The sequence below is a fragment of the Chrysochloris asiatica genome, unplaced genomic scaffold (assembly GCF_000296735.1).
Source record: "Chrysochloris asiatica unplaced genomic scaffold, ChrAsi1.0 scaffold00090, whole genome shotgun sequence".
NCBI classification, from domain to species: domain Eukaryota; kingdom Metazoa; phylum Chordata; class Mammalia; order Afrosoricida; family Chrysochloridae; genus Chrysochloris; species Chrysochloris asiatica.
The window spans coordinates 10647144-10668429 of record NW_006408608.1 but is presented as its reverse complement, the minus strand read 5'-3'; the positions used below and the strand labels follow the sequence as shown (position 1 = coordinate 10668429).

The 21286-nt window shown below is 42.2% G+C and overlaps 2 protein-coding genes across 2 annotated transcripts in view; one reads left to right on the top strand and one right to left on the bottom strand.

The window, feature by feature from the left end:
• The window catches only part of MTOR (mechanistic target of rapamycin (serine/threonine kinase)), a 160581-nt gene that overhangs the window by 66617 nt on the left and 72678 nt on the right, over nucleotides 1-21286 (bottom strand). Inside the window, exon 28 of the mRNA XM_006866389.1 lies at nucleotides 21044-21189. Coding sequence (XP_006866451.1) covers nucleotides 21044-21189 — 146 coding nt within the window. The remainder of the gene's footprint in view (nucleotides 1-21043; nucleotides 21190-21286) is intronic.
• Nucleotides 11327-16189, top strand: ANGPTL7 (angiopoietin-like 7). Its single transcript, XM_006866401.1, has 5 exons — nucleotides 11327-11696; nucleotides 13925-14025; nucleotides 14800-14994; nucleotides 15618-15816; nucleotides 16020-16189. Exons 1-5 carry the CDS (start codon nucleotides 11327-11329, stop codon nucleotides 16187-16189), a joined length of 1035 nt encoding a protein of 344 aa, XP_006866463.1.

Below are 21286 nucleotides of genomic sequence, written 5' to 3'. Positions count from 1 at the left end.
TGATCTCAATTCTTTCAGTTCTCACACCTCTCATTCTATGATTAAAACCTAAAGAAGAAAAATGGATTTAAAGCAGGAGAGACTGTGATGCCCTACAATGAAGAACTTAACCTTGAAAAAACACTAGAAATGACCCTGGAAAGGGACTGATATTACAGAACAGATGATGTTGATTTAGGGCAGAAGAGAGTCTTCTGTTTGGAATCCATTCAGTCACTTTACTAGACTCTGTTGTCTTAGGTCTTATGCTAAAGGCTAGATACTAGGGTGACCATGGTAAACAAGGCAGACAAGGTGTCTGCTTTCACTGGACAGACATGTGAGCGACATAAATACACAAAAAACAGACTGAGGGAAAAACCACTTGCCATCAAGCTGATTCTAACTCACGGACCCCCAGGTGTGTCAGGCTAGAACAGTACTCCATAAGGTTCTCAATGGCAGATTTCTGGGAAACAGATCATCAGGCCTTTCTTCTGAGGTGCCTGTGGGTGGTTTGAACTGTCACTTTCAGTTAGTAGCTGAGCACTTAACCATTTACACCACCCAGGGATTTTGAGATAAATATGTTGTTGTTGTTATTTGCTGTGGAGTCAGTTATGACTCATAGCAACCCTGTACAGGGTTTCCGAGGCTGGAAATCTTTACGGGAGCAGAGAGCCTCATCTTTCTCCCACAGAACAGCTGATAGTTTCGAACTGCTGACCTTGTGGTTTGCAGCCCGATTCGGAACCACTATACCACCAGAGCTCCTTTGCGATAAATATAGTGGAGATAAATACCATGAAGGAAAGAGAGCAGCACAGATCAGAGTGGTCAGGGAAGGTTTTCTCAATGAGTTGACAGTTGTGTACCTTTATCATTCTATTTAATATTTGCTGGATGCTAACTTTGTGTCACACATGATTCCAGTGATTATATGCATTACCTATTTTAAAAATAAGCTTCCTAGACTCCTGGTGTGGCACTACAGGATAACGACTGGAATGCAAACCACGCGGTCCGTGGTTCAAACCCACCATTTGCTCCTCGGAAACTCTATACAGGGTCACCATGAATGGGAACTGACTCGGCAGCACTTAGTAACAACAATTAAACGTTGTTATTGTTAGGTGTCATAAAGTTGACACCGACTCCTGTGGTGACCCTATGCACAACAAAACACTGCCCAGTTCTACATCAACCTCAGAATCGTTGCTATGCTTGAGCTCATTGTTCCCACCACTCTGCTAATTCATCTCCTTACGAGTCTTCCTCTTTTTCTCTGATCCTCTACTTTACCACACATAGACATATCCTTCTCCTGGTACTGGTCCCTTCTGATAATATGTCCAAAGTATGAGAAATGAAGTCTGGCCACCCTGGCTTCCAAGGAACATTATTGCTGTACTTCTTCCAACACAGATTGGTTTGTTCTTCTGGCAGTCCATGGTACTTTAAAAAATCTCCTTTAACACCATAATTCAAATACATCAATTCTTCTATGGTCTTCCTTATTCACTGGCCAACTCTGGCATGTATATGAGGTTATTGGACATACCATGGCTTGGATCTGGTGTACCTCAAACCGGTATCTTTGCTCTTCAACACTTATAGAGGTTTTGTGCAGCAGATTTGCCTAATGCAATATGTCATTTCATTTCTTGACTGCTGCTTCCATGAGTGTTGATGGTTGATCCAAGCAAAATGAAGTCTTTGACAATTTCAACCTTTTCTCCATTTATCGTGATGTTGTTTATTGGTCCAGTGTTGAGAATTTTTTTCTTTTTATTAAGATGCAACCCATACCGAAGGTCTTTGATCTTCATCAGTAAGTATTTTAAGATCTCATCACTTTCAGAAGGCTGTATTATCTGCATATCGCAGGTTATTAATGAGTCTTCCTCCAATCCTGATGCTATGTTTTCCTTCATGTAATCAAGCTTCTTGAATTATTTGCTCAGCATACAGACTGAATAAGTATGGTGAAAGAATACACCCCTGGTGTACAAGTTTCCTAATTTTAAACCATTTGCTGTTTTGTTTTATAGAACTGCCTCTTGGTCTATGTACAGGTTCCTCACAAGCACAATTAAGTGTTCTGGAATAATTATTCTTTGGAATGTTGTCAATAGCTTATTATGATCCACACAATCGAAGCCTTTGTATAGTCAATAAAGTACAGGTAAACATCTTTCTGGTATTTTCTTCTTTCAGCTAAGATCCATCCGACATCAATGATATCCCTCGTTCCATGTCCTATTCTGAATCTGGCTTGAACCTTTGGGTGTTCTCTGTCAATGTATTGTTGTAGCCGTTTTTGAATTATCTTTAGCAAGATTTTACTTGCATGCAATATTAATGATATTATCTGATGAGTTTGGCATTCCGTTGGGTCACCTCTCTTTGGAATGGGCACAACTACAGATCTCTTCCAGTCAGTTGGCCATGTCTTCCACATTTCTTGGCACAGATGAGTGAGTGCCTCCATGCTGCATATCAGTTTGCTGAAAGATTTCAATTTGTATTCCATCAATTCCCAGAGCTTATTCTTTGTCCATGCCTTCAATGCACCTTGGCTCTAGGTCATATTCTACCCCTTGAAATGGTTGAACATTGACAATTTATTTTTGGTGTAGTGAGTGTATTCCTTCCATCTTCTTTTGATGCTTTCTACATCATTCAATATCTTTCCCATAGAATCCTTAAATACTGGAAGGCTTCAATATTTTTTGTCAATTCCCTTAGCTTGAGAAATGCTGAGCATTCACTTTTGGTTCCCTAACTCCAGGTCTTTGCACATTTTGTTACAATATATGACTCTGTCTTCTTGAGATGACCTTTGAAATTTCTGTTCTGCTCTTTTACTTCCTCCTTCTTCCATTTACTTTAGCATCTCTACACTGGAGAGCAAGTTCCAGAGTCTCTTACGACATCCATTTTGGTCTTTTCCTTCTTTCTTGTCTTTTCTTAATGACCTTTTGCTTTCCCGTATGATGTTCTTGATGTCATCCCACAACGGTTCTAGTCTTCAGTCATTAATGTTAATTAGTGTTCTTGAAATGGCCTCTAAATTCAGGTGGGATAAGTTCAAGGTTGTTTCGGCTCTTAGGGACTTGTTTTAATTTTCATCAGCTTCCGTCTGAATTTGCATTTGAGCAAGTGATGGTCAGTTCCAGTCTTCCCCTGACCTTGTTTTGGCTTTGATAATAGAACTTTTCTACAGTCTTTCCACAGATGTAGAGAATTTGATTTCTGTGTATTCCCATCTGATGAGGTTCATATGTATGGTTGTCTTTTATGTTGTTTAAAAAAAAGTATTTGCAATGAAGAAGTCATTGGTCTTGAAAAATTCTATCATGTGATCTCCAGCATCGTTTCCATCTACTGATCCTTCCTCTTTATTTCCAACCTTTGTATTCCAATTGCCAGTAATTATCAGTACATCTTGATTGCATGTTTGATCAATTTCAGACTAAAGAAGTTGGTAGAATTTTTCAATTTCATCATCACTGACTTTAGTGGTTGGTGTGTAAATATGAGTAACAGTGTTATTCACTGGTCTTCCTTGTTAGTGTATGGATATTATCCTATCACAGACAGTGCTGTATTTCAATATAGATATATTCTTTTTGTTGGTGAATGTGATGCCATTCCTCTTGAATTTGTCATTCCTGGCATAGTAAACCACATGATAGTCAGATTCAAAATGGCCAAAAGCAGTTCATTTCAGTTCACTAATGCCTAGGATATGGATGTTTATGCATTCCATTTCATTTTTAGACAGTTCACAATTTTCCTAGATTCATACTTTGTACATTCAGTATTCCAATTATTAATGGTGGTGTACAGCTGTTTCTCTTCATTTTGAGTTGTGTCCCATCAGCAAATGAAGGTCCTGAGGGCTTTACTCCATTGCATTATCACAGTCATCTCTATTTTGAGGAGGCAGTTCTTCCCCAGTCATATATGGAGTACCTTCTAATCTTAGGGGCTCATCTTCTGGCACTGTATCTGAATATTCTGGTTCTCTTCATCATGTTTCAATATTCAATATTCTTGTGCTGACAGTGTTCCACTGCTATTTATAAGGTTTTCAGTGACTAAATTTTCAGAAGTAGTTTGTCTCTCCTTCTTCCTAGTCTGGAAGCTCTGCTGAGACCTACCCACCATGGGTGATCCTGCTGGTATTTTAAATACCTGTGGCATCACTTCCAGAATCACAGCAACACCAAAGCCACCACAATACAACAGACTGACAGACAAGTGGTGGACAATTATGCATATAAACAGTAAAGTATACATGTACGTGTACATGTACGTGTCACATGTAAAGTATACATGTACATGTACATGTACGTGTCACAAAGTCAAAACACCCTTGTAATTACCACTCACCAAGACCACCAAGAAAGGGAAAACAACACACTGTCAGCATCTCAAACACCTGAGCCTCTTCCTAGCACTTATCTCCTCAGGATATCCACTGTCTGACTCTAAAACAACTGGATGGTCCTGAACTCAGCACTGTCTGTGAGATGCATCCTTGTTGCATTCAGTTTCAGTTTTTTTTCTTCTTTTCTTTCTATTGCTAAATAATACTTCACTGTTATGAAAATACCATAATTTATCCATCTTACTATTGATGGACGTTCAGGTTGTATTCCGTTTGGGGCTACTATGAGTGGTGCTTACCACGAACATTTTTATGTATCTTTGATCCACAACTGCTCACATTTCAGTTGGGATTGTATATAGAAGAATGGCTGGAATGCAGGGTACAATCAGATTTAAAAGCTATGGCCAACTTGTTCTCTCAAGTGGTTTTACCAACTGACGTTTCCACCAGCATTATGGGAAACTTTTGATTACTCCACATCCTCACCAAACTTGGTATTGCCAGTTGTTTTTCATTTCAGTTGTTCTGATGTGGCATTTTATAATTTTTCTTCTTGGTTGTGTTAAGTGCTGTCAAGTTGGTGCCAACTCATAGTAACCCTGTGATAGGGTTTCCAGTGAGCAGCTGGTGGTTTTGAACTGCCAACTTTGTGCTTATCCTACAGACCCATACTAGGACTCCGTTCTTGGTTGTGGTGTCATCTTATGATTTTCAAAGTGACTAATGAAGTTAGAGCCCTGGTGTGGCACTGTAGGATAAGAACTGGATTGTTAGCGGCAGTATCAGTGGTTCAAACCCACCTGTGCCTCCTTGGAAACCCTTTACAGGGTTGCTAAGAGTCCGAACCAATGTGTGACAACAAACAAGAACAACAAATGAAGCTGGGCTATGAAAATAGCCTCCATGTTTATTGGCCTTCTGGATATTCTTTTACAAAAGAAATACCTGTTCAGATCTTCTGCCAATCTATTAACTGGGCTCCCCATTTCTTCTTACTGCTTAATAGTTCTTTATATATTCTGGATACAGTACACATAAGATTTTGTATAGGAAACAGCTTCCTATCTTTTTACTCCCTTGATGGTGTCTTCTGATGAACAGAAACGACTACTTTCACTGCATGTATTGATATTTTCCTTTCTGGTTAGTGTGTTTGTGTGTTATGTTTAGGAAATCTTTGCTTATCCCAAGATGATGAAAGATAATCTCCTTTGTTACAGTTGGCACTTTATTGCTTTTACTTTTCACATTTAGAATCTGAATTCTTGTTCACTTCATTTTTTGTGTGTGGTATGAGGTAGGGATCAAGAGTTTTTCCCTGCATATGGCTATCTAGTTGACCCAGCAGCATTACTGATAAGACTGTCCTTTCCTGGCGGTTTTGTGGTACTAACTTCTTGTTGTTAAATGCTTTTGAGTCCGTTCTGACTTAGAGCGACCCTGTGTAGAGCTTCCAAGGAGTGACTGGTTGGTTTGAGCCACCAACCTTGTGGTTAGCCATCCAGAGATGATTATACAGCGCCCCACCAGGACTGTCATACTTTAAATGTTCATATACATGTGGGTCTGTTTCTGGACATTCTATTCTGGTCCATTTGTCTTGCTGGTTCTTCTTGTGCCAATACTATACCCTCTTATGTAGAATAACATATACTTTGGACATGTTATCAGGAAGGACCAGTCACTGGAGAAGGATCTCATGCTTGGTAAGGTGGAGGGTCAGGAAAAAAGACGACGACCCCAATGAGATGGACTGACACTGTGGCTGCAAAACAGGTTCAAACATAACAATTTTAAGGGTGGTGCAGGGCCAGGCAGTGCTTTGTTCTGCTATGCAAAGGGTCACTAATGAGTCAGAACTGACTCAATGGCACCAAATAACAGCAATAGATCTAAGTACTTAGGAGTTCAGACTTCATACATTGTCTTCTAGCATAAAACCAGATGACCCTGCCTGGGCATTTAATAAATATGCATGACAATTTTAAGGAATTCTAATCTTCTAAACCACCCATTTTTTTTCATTAAAAATCTTGTTTGACAGCTATGAAAAGCCCTGGTGAGACTTAGAAAAACAGAAGCGCCACAGAGTAAAAGGTGCCTAGGATTCCTCCGAGGGTCCCCTCTGCTTAGCCAGTCATCTGGATTGTACAGCCTCACTTGGACTTGCCCAGTCCTTCCAGCCTGGCTCCTGTTTTCTGCTAACTCCTGCCACCATTTCTCTCTCTTCTTTCTTGGTTCATAAGGCACACACTCGACTAATGTTCTCCTAAGCCCAGGCCTTTCCCAGTGCCACACCTCTGCTCAGAGCACCCTCACCCATTCCTGGTCACTTCTACCTTTTCCTTTCAAACCTGGTATCACTTTCTAGAAAAGGCCTTCCAGACAGACCTCATCTGGGGTTAGGCATTCCTCCTCCTCCTTTGTGCCCCGACTGTTCACACTGTCCTAAAGTTTAGTTGTTTGACTCTCCTACTAAACTGTGAGGAACTCAAGGATGGACATGCTAATGTCACATGGATCTTGGCTGAAACCTGAGAATACCAGAAAGGTGTTTACTAGTGTTTTACTGACTACGCAAAGGCTTGTGTGTATCCTAACAAATTATGAATAACATTAAGAAATGGAATTCCAGAATACTTAATTGTGCTCATAAGGAACCTGTACATAGACCAAGAGGCAGATGTTTGAACAGAACAAGAGAATATTGAATGGTTTAAGATCAGGAAAAGTGGGTATCAGGGTTGTATCCTTTCACCATACTTATTCAATCTGTATGCTGAGCAAATGCTAGAAGAGGCTGGATTTATGAAGAATGTAAACTGGAGGAAGACTCATCAATAACCGGCAATATACAGATGACATAACCTTGTTTGTGGGAAGCAAAGAGTACCTGAAGTACTTACTGATGAACATCAAAGACTACAACCTTTATTATGGATTGCACCCCAATGTAAAGAAAAGGAAAATCCTTACAAATGGACCAATAAATAACATCATGATAGCAGGAGAAAAGATTGAATGTTGTTAAATATTTCTATTTACTTGGATGCACAATAAACATCCATGGAAACAGCGGTCAAGAAACCAAATGATGTATTGCATTGGGCAAATCTGCTGCAAAAGACCTCTTTAAAGTGCTCAAGAGCAAACATGTCATTTTGTGGAACAGGCACACCTGACCCAAGTTATGCTATTTTCAATGGCCTCATTTGCATGTCAAAGTTAGGACAATGAATATAGAAGACTGTAGAAAAACTGATGCATTTGAAATATGGTGTTGGCAAAGAATATTGAAAGTACCAAGGACTGCCAAAAGAACAAACCATCTGTGGTGGAAGAAGCACAGCCAGAATGCTCCTTTGAATCAAGGATGGTGAAACTCAGTCTCACTTTGGACATGTTATCAGGAGGGACCAAGTCCATAGAAAAGGACATCATGCTTGGAATGAGAAAGGTGGAAATAAAAAGGAAGAATTGGTAGCTGGAAAACACAGTCTCGATGATAGAAATGATGCGGGAGACTGCATGAAATAATTTTACAAGACCAACGACTTACTTGTTGCAAATACCTTTTTTCAACAACATAGATGGTAACATAAAGTGTAGGGTCAGTGAAAAAGAGGAAGGTCCACAACAAGATGAACTGACATATACTGGCTCAAATATAAAAACAATTGTAAGGAGGATGACACAGGACTGGGCACAGGGTCTCTGTGAGTTGGACTTGACTTGACAGCACCTAACAACAACACAATTAAGTAACAGACTAAGAGAGGGCCCAAAAGAAGTAATTTCTCATAGGTCCAGGGCACACTGTGTGGAGAATTGACAGATTAGAAGGCTTGGAAAAGAGATGAAAATACCTTCTGTGAGGGAGGTGGGCTTTTAGTTGAAACTGAAACAAGATCAAGTGATAGAAGTGTCACATATTATTAAAAAGATATACATTTATAGTAAGAGAAACTGTGACTCACTAGGAGATTTTAGAAGTAAAATGTTTATATGAAATATTTAATTAAACTAACAAGACAGGTTCCTCTGAGATTTACTCAATCAACAAACTCTGAGAGTTTGGTGCTGAAGGTAAAATGCTCATCTTGTTCACCAACTTTGAAAGTGATGGTTTTAGGTAGGTGGGACAGAAAAAAAGGGATAGTCCCTTCAACGGGGACATGTTCAAGAGAATGAGACATGATACTCTTAAGTTGTGTAAAAACCAAGACTGACTCTAGGCCCTAGAGCTCTAAATCCTCAGCCTGGTCGACATGCTTCTAGCCTTTGGTGCCAACTCAAAGGCAGTAGAGCAGAAATACTGCGAAATCTTGAGCACTTTCAAGCTGGCTTTTTTCATGAAGAATGTAAGCTTGATTTTTTGCAAACATCTTCCCAGGAGCACCAAGCTGACCCTTGTTCACTCATCATTAAAATGTAAAAGGAAAAACTATCAGCTAGCCAAACCAGGCTTCCCATATTTTCTCAGTTAATCACATTTTCATGGTCAGTCTGTTTACTGACAGGCAGAAGAAGGGTTTAGATGGGAAAAACCTCTTAAGTCTTCCACATTCTTCATGGTTTTCTCTACTGGCTTAGTTATGAACTCAAAACAAGGGCTTAATTTTTCTTCTTTCAGAAATTCAGACTTCTAGGACATTATGGGGTCATAGGTCTTTTGGAGAACAGATAATCTCCTGGCATGGGAATTCCCCGAGGAACACCATGCTGACCCTTGTTGACCATCACTAAAATGGAGAAAAGGAAAATCTGTCAGCTAGCCAACCTAGGCTTTCTATAGCTTTCTCAGTTAATTCTGAAAAACTGGGGAAAAAAATTAGCTATTTTTCTCAAATTTGGGGAGGAGTTTATTGTTAGGTGCCATTGAGTCCGTTTCAACTCATAGCGACTCAAAAACAAAGCAAAACACTTCAAACAACTAAAGAAAAGTTTCTGTCTTCTACTTATGTCTTATGTTAGATATAGCAGGAGCAAAAAGCCTCATTTTCTTCCATGGAGCAGCTGGTGGGCTCGAACCGTTGACCTTACAGTTCACAGTCCAATGTTTATCCTACAGAGCCACCGTGCCCCCTTATATCCACTGGGAAACCACAAAATTTGACTCACTTTATTGCAATATTTGCTTTATTGCAGAGGTCTAGAAGCGAACTTACAATAGTTCTGAGGTATGCCTGCATTTGCAAATAAGAGAGCAGAGGCCAGCAGTTTGGACTCTTCTAAAGATAAACCCAATGACAAGTTGCTGTAGGGTGTGTTCTAGCAACATCCTCGCCCTATAGTAGGCACAGGAGAAAACAATCCCTGCTCCACTTTGACTCCCTATTGTCCTTTGGCTTACAAGGGGGAAAACTAGTAACTCTAGCTGCCCTAATAGAAATGACTTTCTGAGCCACTAAAAGCCCTGACTGGAAAAGGGAGAGGACTTTTGCTGGGAAAGAGAGGCTGTGGCGGAAGGACCCAAACTGAAGGCCAACATTACAAGTAATTCTGCTTCTGTGGCTCCGTCATATGGAAACAGCGTCAGTGTGCTCCAAGACAGAATGACTGGGCTAAGGGCTGAGGGACCTTTGTGTACATTCTTAGTGAAAAGCTTATTTTAACAACATTTGCTGGAATTCCAGGTTCTTAACATTTGTTTTCAAAGGAGGAGTGTCTTTCAAACACAGTACATAAAAAATTTAAATAGTCCTTATTTTTAGCTATAAAACATATGCAGACAGAGACAGTAATTTCGAATTGTAAAATATATTGAGTAGGGAAAAATGAGACTCTAGATATGTATTTATTTGGTGATGAAGATTCTTTAATGTCTTTTCCAAGTTTTATAGTAGGGACCTATATTATTTTCATAGTTTAAAAAATGTACAATATCCTCTTCTTCCCAAAGATGGGCCTAAGGACTGATAAAGTACTGGGGATCAGCCCCAGACCCAGCTTGACTCTCTCGCATTTTCATCTCAGCTGCAGTGCAAGTACACCTCCTAGCAAAACTCCAAGTGTGAGAAGCTAATACTGGCCCAAGTATTTAAACAGAAACAAAGGCAACAGGGCAAAATTGGTGGACACTGATTTTGGTCTTTTCTTCCCAAAGAGCTTGATTTTTCTATTTCTAGAAATTTTCTAAGTTGGACATTTCTGAATGTGAGATTGTGTTAAATCCTGGTAGAATGAGTGTTTTGTTCAATATCGAACATGATCAGAGAAGGGAATGACCAGCTGAGTAAAAAGTACATACAGCAGGATACCAGAATACAGCAGTGTCTCACAGAAACAGCATGGATTACATTAACAGGCCTCCCTGGTTAAATAAAGAATCTTATTCCCAACTCTTTTTCCCCTATCCTACCCTCCTCACTCCATGGTTATATAACCTTTAAAATGGAATTTAGAAACTCTTCTGACCCTCTCCTGCTCGCTGATAGAGCTGAGCCAGCGGCTGGCAGGGCCATAATCTAATAGGCGATTCTGGAAACACATAACTTCGCAGTCTTCTTGTCTCAGAGAGTGTGCAGGCTAGGAAAGAGACTTGCCCCTGTTTCCCTCCCCTCCTCCTCTGGCCTAAGTTTGCGCTGACTTCACGCAGCAGGCACCTGACCCTCCCAGATGAGCTGGGAGGGACTAAAAATGTTGTGCATGGCCATGGTGGGGTGGAGGTGTAAGAAGCGAGCAATATTTAAGATGCAGAGTTGGTAGAGCACTGAGGCTTGGGAAGCAGGGCTATTGGACACCTCTTAAGCTCTACTTTCTGAGAGTGAAGCTTTGAGAAGGAGGAAAGTAAGAAACCAGCAAAGTGGCAAGAGAGTCAAGACTGAGTGTAAGTTTATAGTTTGTTGCAGCTTTGCAAACCTCAACTGGGCATTATCCATTCTACCAAAGGAAGATACCCAACCTCCCGACCCCACCACACACACACACACATCCAGGTCCAGAACAATGCTGAAAAAGGCCCTCTCTGCTGTGACCTGGCTCTGCATTTTCATTGTGGCCTTTGTCAGCCACCCAGTGTGGCTGCAGAAGTCACCTAAGCGAAAGACTCCTGGACAGCTCAAAGTGGCTGCGTGCTGTGAGGAGGTGAAGGGGCTGAAGGCCCAGATCGCCAACCTGAGCAACCTGCTGAGTGAACTGAGCCAGAAGCAGGAGAAGGACTGGGTCAGTGTGGTCATGCAGGTGATGGAGCTGGAGAGCAGCAGCAAGCGCCTAGAGGTGCGGCTCACAGAGGCCGAAGGCAAGTACTCCGAGATCAACAACCAGATCGACATTATGCAGCTGCAGGCAGCGCAGACAGTGACGCACACCTCGGCAGGTAAGGAGGACGTGTCCTCACGCTGCTCACCTGCCCCTCACACAGCTGAGCATCTCCCCATCTAGAGCACAGTTTTTAGATACCCTGGGCATCAGCACAATTACTAGGGATTCTTTTGGGGTTTCTTGGGCCTATTTTCCTTTTAGTAAAGGCTGAGGGAGCTATTTGTTTTGACTTCTAAATGGTCTATAAATATACCCAGGACCTCCACAGGTCTCTTATTTACATGTTTCTACAAACTGAAGCACACTACCATCTTGAAACACACTGAGAGTATTTCGTTTGTTAAAAGTCACACAGCAAGCCTTAGAAACAGAATTCACATCTTCCTGGGCTGGGCTTGTGATACTGCTTCCTGACAGGCTACCCACCCTCCATTCCCAGGAGGCAGGAAGGAAGTCAAAACCTGTTGCCCTGGAAGTAAAGTTCTGCCAAAGACATTCTCTGGTGCCCCTCAGATTTAGTTGGGAAGGGCATGGATGGCATTTTGGGGGCTCCCTTTGCAAAGCGTATAGGCACTGTCCATAGCTATTTGAAGAGTGAATGCCTTTGTATCCAGGAAGGAATGGGATCTTCAGGGTTTTTCAATGTGAATAGCTGTTTTCCTTCATGGTTTCAGATAAAATTCTCCCAACATAATACAGGCAATCATAAAATGCTATGCTGAAACCTAGATTTCCCAACAGGAAAAATAAGTAGAGTTAATGTTTTCTCTCGCATACTAACTTGTAGTTTCTGGTTGGCTTGGTTCAGATGAGCTCAGAGGTGAGCTTAAGGTTCATACATGAATTTTGTTTTCTGAAATGATTCATTGTACGGAGCATATTATTCCATCGATCTTTTCTTGCTGACACAAAAATGGATGGTCACATTAGAAACCAAGTCAAGAACAAAAAAATGATTAGCTTCTTGGAAGAGGGATGGGTCTAAGAGTCAGTCACTGATTACCGTCTCCTCAGTCTAAATGGAGAAGTGTTAACATACAATAAGCTTGAAAACTATGTTCTATAAGCCAATATGTATAAAGAACTTTTCTAGCATTGAGCTCAGTTTGGGATAGAAGGTATCCTCAGGCCATTTTTCAGACAAGTGAGTCTTCAGTTGAACTGATATGAAACCAGACAGGCAGAAGGTCAGGTCAAACAGAGGAATGTGACCATGCCACTGGTGACTTTCTCACCATTCAGCAGCTCTCCTGCCAGGCCTCTTACTCTTCTTACCCCGACGGAGATCCGCTATTTGTCTTCTCTCTTACCAGCTGCTCGGCCACCTTTAGACACTGGAGAAGGCAATAACGGAGCACTCTGATGGTAAAGGGAGGGCTCCCCGCTCCCCTCCCCCAGGGTTCTTGGCATGAGAACCAAACAGCCTTGGAGGATTGCAATGGCAGAAGTATTACTTCTCCTGGCCCTTTGAATTCCATCACGGAAGACTATCCCTCCCAGAATGCTCTTTGCTATTCACAACACGGATTCAAAATCTGGCATAAAGCAGTAGCCCCAAGGGCGGTCAAGAAAACATGTAAATCAACCCCAGAGCAAACTAGCCGATGCTCTCATTTCTTTGTTTTTAGTAACACTGCTGGGGGAGGGCCTCAAAGTGTTCCTCAAGGTGTTCTCATTTTCCTCTGAGACTCTAGCATTGTTATGTTAGACTAAGGGGGGAAAGGTAAGATTTAAAAATCCATCTCCCTTAGGGTCCTGGTTGACAATAGGCATTACCCTCAGTAAAACAGCAACAAAACTCACCACCACCAATAACAAAACCGGACCGCTGAGATACCCAGGAGTTATCTGAGGATCTGGCTGGCTGTCCAGAAAGTCTGAATCTATCAACAGGAGCACCTGTTACAGTCAATGTCAGGAGCCACAACAGGCACATACTATATAGCATGTCTAGAATTCAGAGTTTAAAATGACAGGAGAATAATTCATTTCAGAGGGCCCCTGAAACTCCCTCTGTCTGGTTGATGCTACCCAAGTGAAGGGCTTTTTCATCACTCTGCCCTGCCCCTCATGAAGCCAAAACCCACCTCCTCTCCATCTCTCGAAGTCACCTCTCCCAAATGCAGACACTGTCTACTAATTAACAATGTTTAGAATCCCACAGTAGGAACGAAGTCTCCATTTTTAAAGAGCCAATTTCAATGCAGCAGGAACAGCCCATGTGTCACTGAAGACCCGCACCCCGAGTCTGGATGCTCACCCGCTGGTTTGCTCCCTTTGTAGACGCCATCTATGATTGCTCTTCGCTTCACCAGAAGAACTACCGCATCTCTGGAGTATACAAGCTTCCTCCAGATGACTTCCTGGGCAGCCCTGAGCTGGAGGTGAGGTCAGCTACAACACATTGCTTCCACATGCAGATGTTCCATCTGCCCTCCATTCTCTCAAGGGATGGAGAAAGGGAAACTCAAAACAGAAAAGCAAACATACCAAATGCCAGAAAGCTAGCCAAACACTCAAGAATCCAGGAATCTGCTTTGTCCCTTTAAGTCCTAATAATTAAGCACCAAACCCTTAATAGATATTTGATAATTCTTATAACCACCTACCACATTACTAGTTTAAATCTTCTGCTCTGTCCCAGAGCAGTTACTGTTTGGGGAGGAGAAAAGAGGCTTATCTGAAATACTGAATTTTCTTCCTTGTAAATGTCAAGCTATACCTTGTAGATACCATAGGTATAGTTCCAGACAACCACAATATAGCAAATATTGCAATAAAGATGGTTTCCCAGTGCACAGAAAAGTTATGTTCATACTGAATGTATACAATAGTATTATGAATAAGTTGGGAAATATTGTGAGAATTGCCAAAATGTGACACAGATTAACGAAGTGAGCACATGTTTTTGGAAGAAATGTGCCACTAGACTTGCTCTGTGAAGTGCAATAAAATGAGGTATACTTGTATGTTCATCTGCACACCCTAACCCCTCCCCCCACCAATTCAGATCATCTTCCTCAGCAAACCACCACTCTGCCTTGGTTTGCCAACCCAGTGTATATCACTGAGTCTGGGCAGGGAAAGGCTACAAGGCCTGTCTGCACACTCCCGCTTCTGGCCTCTGCTAGTCCTTGACCCAACATCTTCTACTCCAGGTGTTCTGTGATATGGAGACTTCAGGCGGTGGCTGGACCATTATTCAGAGACGGAAGAGTGGCCTTGTCTCCTTCTATCAGGACTGGAAGCAGTACACACAGGGCTTCGGCAGCATCCGGGGGGACTTCTGGCTAGGGAACGAGCATATCCACCGGCTCTCCCAACGGCCAACCAGGCTGCGCGTGGAGATGGAGGTGAGCACACATCTGGGCCCCCGGCACTGGGGCAGGTCTGCCACACACAACTGTACACAACTCTGGGATACTACTCCTACTCTCTTATGCACTGTAGATTTGTGTACTTCTTATGAGGAATTTCATATAAGTTGCTGTCAGTTGGGAAAAAATACTTTTGTCCTGTTTTGCACTAAAGCAGGGCTGCGGGCAGTATGAGGAGGAGGCTGACCCAGGCCAGATCGAGTCCTGCAGTCATCTGGGTTGGGGCAGTGCTGTCATGACTCTGGAGGGGCAATAGGCCCTTGAAATGCCAAACTTACTGAAACTGGTTGGTGCCCTTGTCAACGGCCTAGAAGCACACACTTTATATTCTCACATTCTTCTTTTGACATCTGAGTCAGAGTGGGATGGAACAAAAATATACAGCTATATCTTAAGGCCAGGGAAACGAAGGAATATAGAAAGATGCTAATCAAAGTCACATGGTGACTCAGGAGAAGAGGGTCTTGGGTCCCAGGTCAGTACGAGCAGAGGTGATAGAGGCTCATGAGATTCACAGCTCTACAGACGTGGCTGTGGGGTTGCTTGTTCTGAATGGAAGCTCTGTCACAGCTTCTCTAAGGCTACATCTCCCCCGACAGGACTGGGAGGGCAACATGCGCTATGCTGAGTACAGCCACTTTGTTCTGGCCAATGAAATGAACAGCTACCGTCTCTTCCTGGGGAACTACAGTGGCAATGTGGGGAATGACGCCCTCTTCTATCATAACAACACAGTCTTCAGCACCAAGGACAAGGACAATGACAACTGTTTGGACAAGTGTGCAGAGCTCCGCAAAGGTGAGATCTGGAGGTTTGGGAAGGGAAGTTCAGGAATATGCCTGTAATTCCACTTAAAGAGAAAGCATGCCTTTATAACTGTAGACCTGATGTTCAGGCTTTGGTACCTTTGCTACTATTGCTGAAGGAACAACAAATCCCTGAGGCTCTCATCACTTTCCAAGGGGAGGACATTTTTAGCTCACTTCTGTTTCTTATGCCAGGTGGATACTGGTACAACTGTTGCACAGACTCTAACCTCAATGGAGTTTACTACCGCTTCGGTGAGCACAATAAGCACCTGGACGGCATCACCTGGTATGGCTGGCATGGGTCTACCTACTCCCTCAAACGGGTGGAGATGAAAATCCGCCCAGAAGACTACAAGCACTAAAAGGAGGCCTGCTGGGGAGCAGGGTTATAGAGATGGAGACAAATGGAGGCTGGTCAGGAGCAGAGGAGGGGAAGCAGAGTATTTAAAATGGGGAGGGATGGAAAATCACCTACAATTTCCAAAAAGAGATTAAGTCTCCCTGGAACACAATAAAATGAGATGTACCAAGGATGCTGCAGCAAATGGGATGAGGTGTGAAAACACAGTGAGTCCTGAGACTGATGCTTAGGGGCCGGACTGAGGGGCTCTTTGTCTAGCATCCTTACATAGCAGCAGCTTGTCTTTTCCACCTTATTTTTCTGTGAAAACCCATTAATTGTGAGGTCACTTCATCCATTTTCTCTACAACCCTGATTATGTGAAGGGCAGAAAACATATCCCTTTGCTAAAAAGACCTACGTAGCTTCCATTTTCAAGGGAGAGGCTTAGGGTGTTAAAAAGAATGGTGGAAGAGGGGAGTGCCTATGTTTAAATCCAGCAACATTACTCCAGTCCACACATTTTTATGAAAGTACAAGCACTGTTCTGCTGGAGGTGAGCTGGCCCAGGACGCGTAGTCACCTGATGGCCACCTTCACAGTGCAGCACTGAAAGGACCACTCGAGTGGGCCTCACAGTTTCAGGGGGTCACCAAAGGATGTGGGCATACGTCCCTCATGGAACTTGCACAGACTGCCTTTAAAATGTTCAGAGTCAGTCCAGATTTCTCCCTATTTACTCTGTAGGAAAATGGCTCAGTGGGCTTCCTTTATCTTGTTTTTACAAGAAATGGCTAAAAATAAAGGTAGATGGCACTGTGATTAATAAAGTCATGCTGTGCATAAGTACTTCGCTTTATAAAAATATAGTTTGTATGGTCAACATTCACAGTTTCTTTTCCTTTTACAATAAACTCTTTTTAAACTTGGTTTTCTCTCTTCATTCTTATCATTATCACTTAAAATACTGCTAAAAGTTTCAGTGAAAAATCAAAAGGTGAGCAGTGAGAAAGGGACTTTGTCTCAGTATTCAGGAAGAAAAGGGAAGATCAAGATTCCAAAAGACAAAATGGAGGGGACAGCAGACACTGATAAGAGTCTAGATCTCATCCATCTAACTAACTCTGCCCCCCGACCCCCACTTTCACCACAAGGTTTCAAAGTACTCTGTAAGCGAACACTCCTATGTTCTTTAATCATCACTGGTATCAAAGAATTTTAGGCAGCCATTTTTTCTTTTCTAAAAAGGACCATTCCCTTGAGCCAGTCAATGTAAGGCAAGTTGTTATTCTTATTCAGTATTTGCTATTGTACCTACAATATAATTGATGGTTGGGCCCTACTTTAAGCCTTAAGAATAAGAACCTTAAGTTTTCAAAGGAAGAAACAAAATGAGGAAGAATTACATTGGAGTAGGACTTCTCATGGGACAGGTGTTCAAACAGAAACTTCCCATGGTACACAGGAGTATCAAGAGATGCTCAGCAGCCAGCATCACACTGCTAGGAAAGAGATAGTTTAAAAAAAAAAAAAGATCAGGGGCTGAAAGGAGAGCAGAGGAAGAAGAGAGAAAGAATACATCTAATTATTCAACTTTGCATAGGATTCTCTGTTTGCCTATGGCAGAGGGAATATTTTCTTTCTATTTTCTCTCATCTCCTGTACATCCCATGATTCAAACAAGCTAAGACTCTGAAGTTCGTCTCTGTTGTTTACTTCACTCATGGGAGAAACTTCTCAGAGAAAGTGGCAGAGAGAATCAAGTTATTAACAAATGCACCAACTATCCCCCAACCACGTAAGCTAGAGTGGTGCCATTTCTGACAGTGAATAGGTGGATGGTGGGTACCAAGAATTCAGAGATGAGAGACCAGCATTGTCTCTGACCTTACCAAGGATAGAACAATGATGGGAACCCAAAGGAGGGTCCAGCGGTACTCCCAAAGGTCAACAGGTCCTTAAAGGCACATGAAGAGAACACAGTACAGAACAGAGCTAGACTTAAGATGAACAACTCTGGCCCAATAGACAGTTGTCAGAGTTGTATGTCCACCTAGCGAGCACTGGCCTGGTTTTAATTTTATACGTGTATCAATCAGAAAAAAATTAAAAAAGGAAATTACATGCAGAGGCTGGGCAGTGATGGAGAAAGGAAAGTAGGCCACCAGACTGTACCCTAATGCTTCCATGTGCTAACCAAATAAAAGGCCCACAGTAGTGCCGTGTGTGTGTATATCCATGTGTCTGTGTACATGTGTGTTTCTACATAATTGAATACACATTTAATCTTCTGGTCCTCTAAGAAGCAATTATACAGACTTAATCTAGTAGCGTAGTGGTTACGAATAGGGTTGCTAACCTCAGAGTCAGCAGTTTGAAACTACCAGCTGTTCCGCGTGAGAAAGATGAGGCTTTCTGTTCCTGTAAAGATTTATAGCCTCAGAAACCCTGTACAGGGTCGCTATGAGTCAGAACCGACTCCATGGCACATAACAACAATCTATATTAACTTTGCGAGATGGGAATAGCCTCAATGTTGGCCCTGTTTTGGGGATCACACGTGGGATTTAATGTGTCCTGGTAGTTTCGAACTGTAGACAGTGAGGTTAGCTGCCCAATTCATAACCACTCCGCTATCAGAGCTCTGTGTCCTGGAGTAGAAGGTAAAAAAGTCAACAGGTAGGAAAACAGATAAACTGATCAAGCAGCAAGAGAACAGTATTGTCAGCAGAACACTACTTCTGGAAATAAAAACAAAAGATAAGAAATAGCTCTACAAAAATGTCTTTATGCATAGTTATCTAGTGAGCTGTTTGAAAAAGAATTTAAGGCAATTAATCGATTCAAATATATATAGTACAACAATCTGTTTTTAATAAAAGTAGACAAACTGGTGAAGGAAAAATAAAATAATGCCAGCAGCGGAGGGTAATATTCAAAACAGGTAAGATGCTGCAGGTTTTTGGAGGTGGGGCAGGCAAGGAGATATGAGCTCTCCAATAGCCACTGTGAGGAAGGGAATTCAGTCTATTTCTGAAGAGCAGAGGTTCAAGAATGGACAATCACTCTGGTCCTGACTCATGAGAGGCGGTTCCATGAGGCTCGTCCAGAGGCCTAAGGGGAGCTTAAGAGCAGTGCTGCCTTGGGCTGTTTGTTAAACCTTTCTTAGGAAACACTGATGGCATAACACCACAAGGGTGCTTAGGAAAAGCAATTCTATAAAATCAGAAGTAAAAGCTGCAAACAAAAACAAAAAAGAAAGGCATTGGAAAGACAAGCTGAGCTAAACTAGACTAAGAATAAGCCTGAAGAAGAGCTTAGAGTACTGGATTTATCTTGGATCAGTGATTGGGAAGAGAAAAAAGAAACAAAGAAAAGGCAAGATCAATCTGATAATCTGTGTGTTTGTTTTCAATTACATTTGGCTTAAGATGCTAACTGACCTCTAACATTTTTCCAGGCCTTATATGACTCTTTCTACTAACTATCCGTATAAACATTAATCCTTCTATGATTGTCTCAAATATGGGGGGGTGGGGATGAGAACTATCAAAGGGAAGAAGGTTAACAAGTAAATGACTGTGCAAAAACGAGTTATCTGATGTTGAGGTTATTATATACAGATATCAGGTTTCCATTAGCTATCTGTGAGACTGCATTACTGAATAGAGTGAGATAGGGTGTTTCACATTTGCTCTTCTTCATCAGCAGCTAAAGCTGCTCCTAGATGATATTTAGAAATCAGCCTTCTGCAACGCCCAATTTGCTTAAGCAGAAACATGACTCTATTTCTATCTTTTTGGTCCTTTAAAAAGTGTTTGTTGTTGTTTTTTAATTGTTAAGTGCAATCATGTCATTTCTGACTCATAGTGAGCCTGTAACAGGGTTTCTGAGGAGCAGCTGGTGAGCTTGAACTGCCAACTTTCCTGTTTAAACCAACCTTGTAGTCCAGAGCATTAACCCACAACACCAAATCAGGAGGAAGACTTTTTTGCACCTGCGGTACTGTGCTTCAAACCCAACAACTACTCCTTGGAAATCCTAGGTAGGGTCACAATGAGTTGTAGCCGACTTGATGGAAGTTAACAACAACAACCCTATAGCAGAGCTAGCATAGAATGTGACCAGTGAAGATCCTCTCAGATGAATGATGCACTGAACACACAGCAGCAGGTTTTCAGCCATGTTGGAAGAACTTACTAGCTGGATTTTCTTATTCTCTGTAGTGAAATGACCTAATGTGCTGGCATTTTTTTAGAGCTAATTAGAGTCCAGAGTTACTATTCTCTGAGAATCACTAAGGGAAGTGAACAGTTGTCTAGGAGCTAGAGCTTGTGATTTTGGAACAGTAGGAAACTGATTCAATGACTTGTGTTTTTTAAGCCCAGAAGACTTGAAGCCATTTATAAGAGGAGAGAATGAAACCAAATCAAGCGAAAAAAGACCATCAGATCTGTTTTTGCTCTTCGTCTTTGACTCATAGAATCCAAGCACCAATACATATTGTCAATAAAGCCCCAACCCTGCCTTCAGGTGGTCTCTGAGATGCAGGGATCATTCCATCTTCCTCCTGTCTTGGGGATGCTATCTAACCACATATAAAACCTGCCTTTCCTAGGTAACTATGGTTGCAGAACTGCTCAGTTCATAGGGACCAGCAAGTATAGGCTGGAAAACAAAAAAGCAGCCCAAGTGTTAAGGGCCAACAAAAAAGACAATGGCTAGAATTCAGGGGAGAATCATCTGCAACCAGAGCTCACTCAAACGTGCTGGCCAGACCCACAGGCAGATGCCAGAGCCGAAGCCTCCATGTGACTGCAGTGAACTGATACGGGGCAATGGATGAAGACAGCAATCACAAGGGCTTATGGCCTACCTGATAAGAGACTCTAGAATGGCGGGGGTGGGACCTTTCTGGAACTCCAGTTCTTTGTAGTGTAGTGCTTTGGCATATGCTCGGCACTTTGCAGCTCTCTCACCCAGCAGGACAATGCCATTGTCATCTCTCAGTGGCAGTGGGCCCTAGAAGAGAGGCAGAACCTCACATACAGGAAAATGGCAGATGGGGAACCAACAAAAGTGGGCTTCATGGGTGCTTTTCCCTTCCCACCAGCTGGAC

Bases quoted from the DNA above. Each gene is read 5' to 3' on its own strand.
- ANGPTL7 (XM_006866401.1), top strand. From the start codon at position 11,327: ATGCTGAAAAAGGCCCTCTCTGCTGTGACCTGGCTCTGCATTTTCATT. The intron at 14,026-14,799 runs GTGAGGTCAGCT...CTTCTACTCCAG, and splicing joins TGGGCAGCCCTGAGCTGGAG to GTGTTCTGTGATATGGAGAC. The intron at 15,817-16,019 runs GTGAGATCTGGA...TTCTTATGCCAG, and splicing joins GTGTGCAGAGCTCCGCAAAG to GTGGATACTGGTACAACTGT.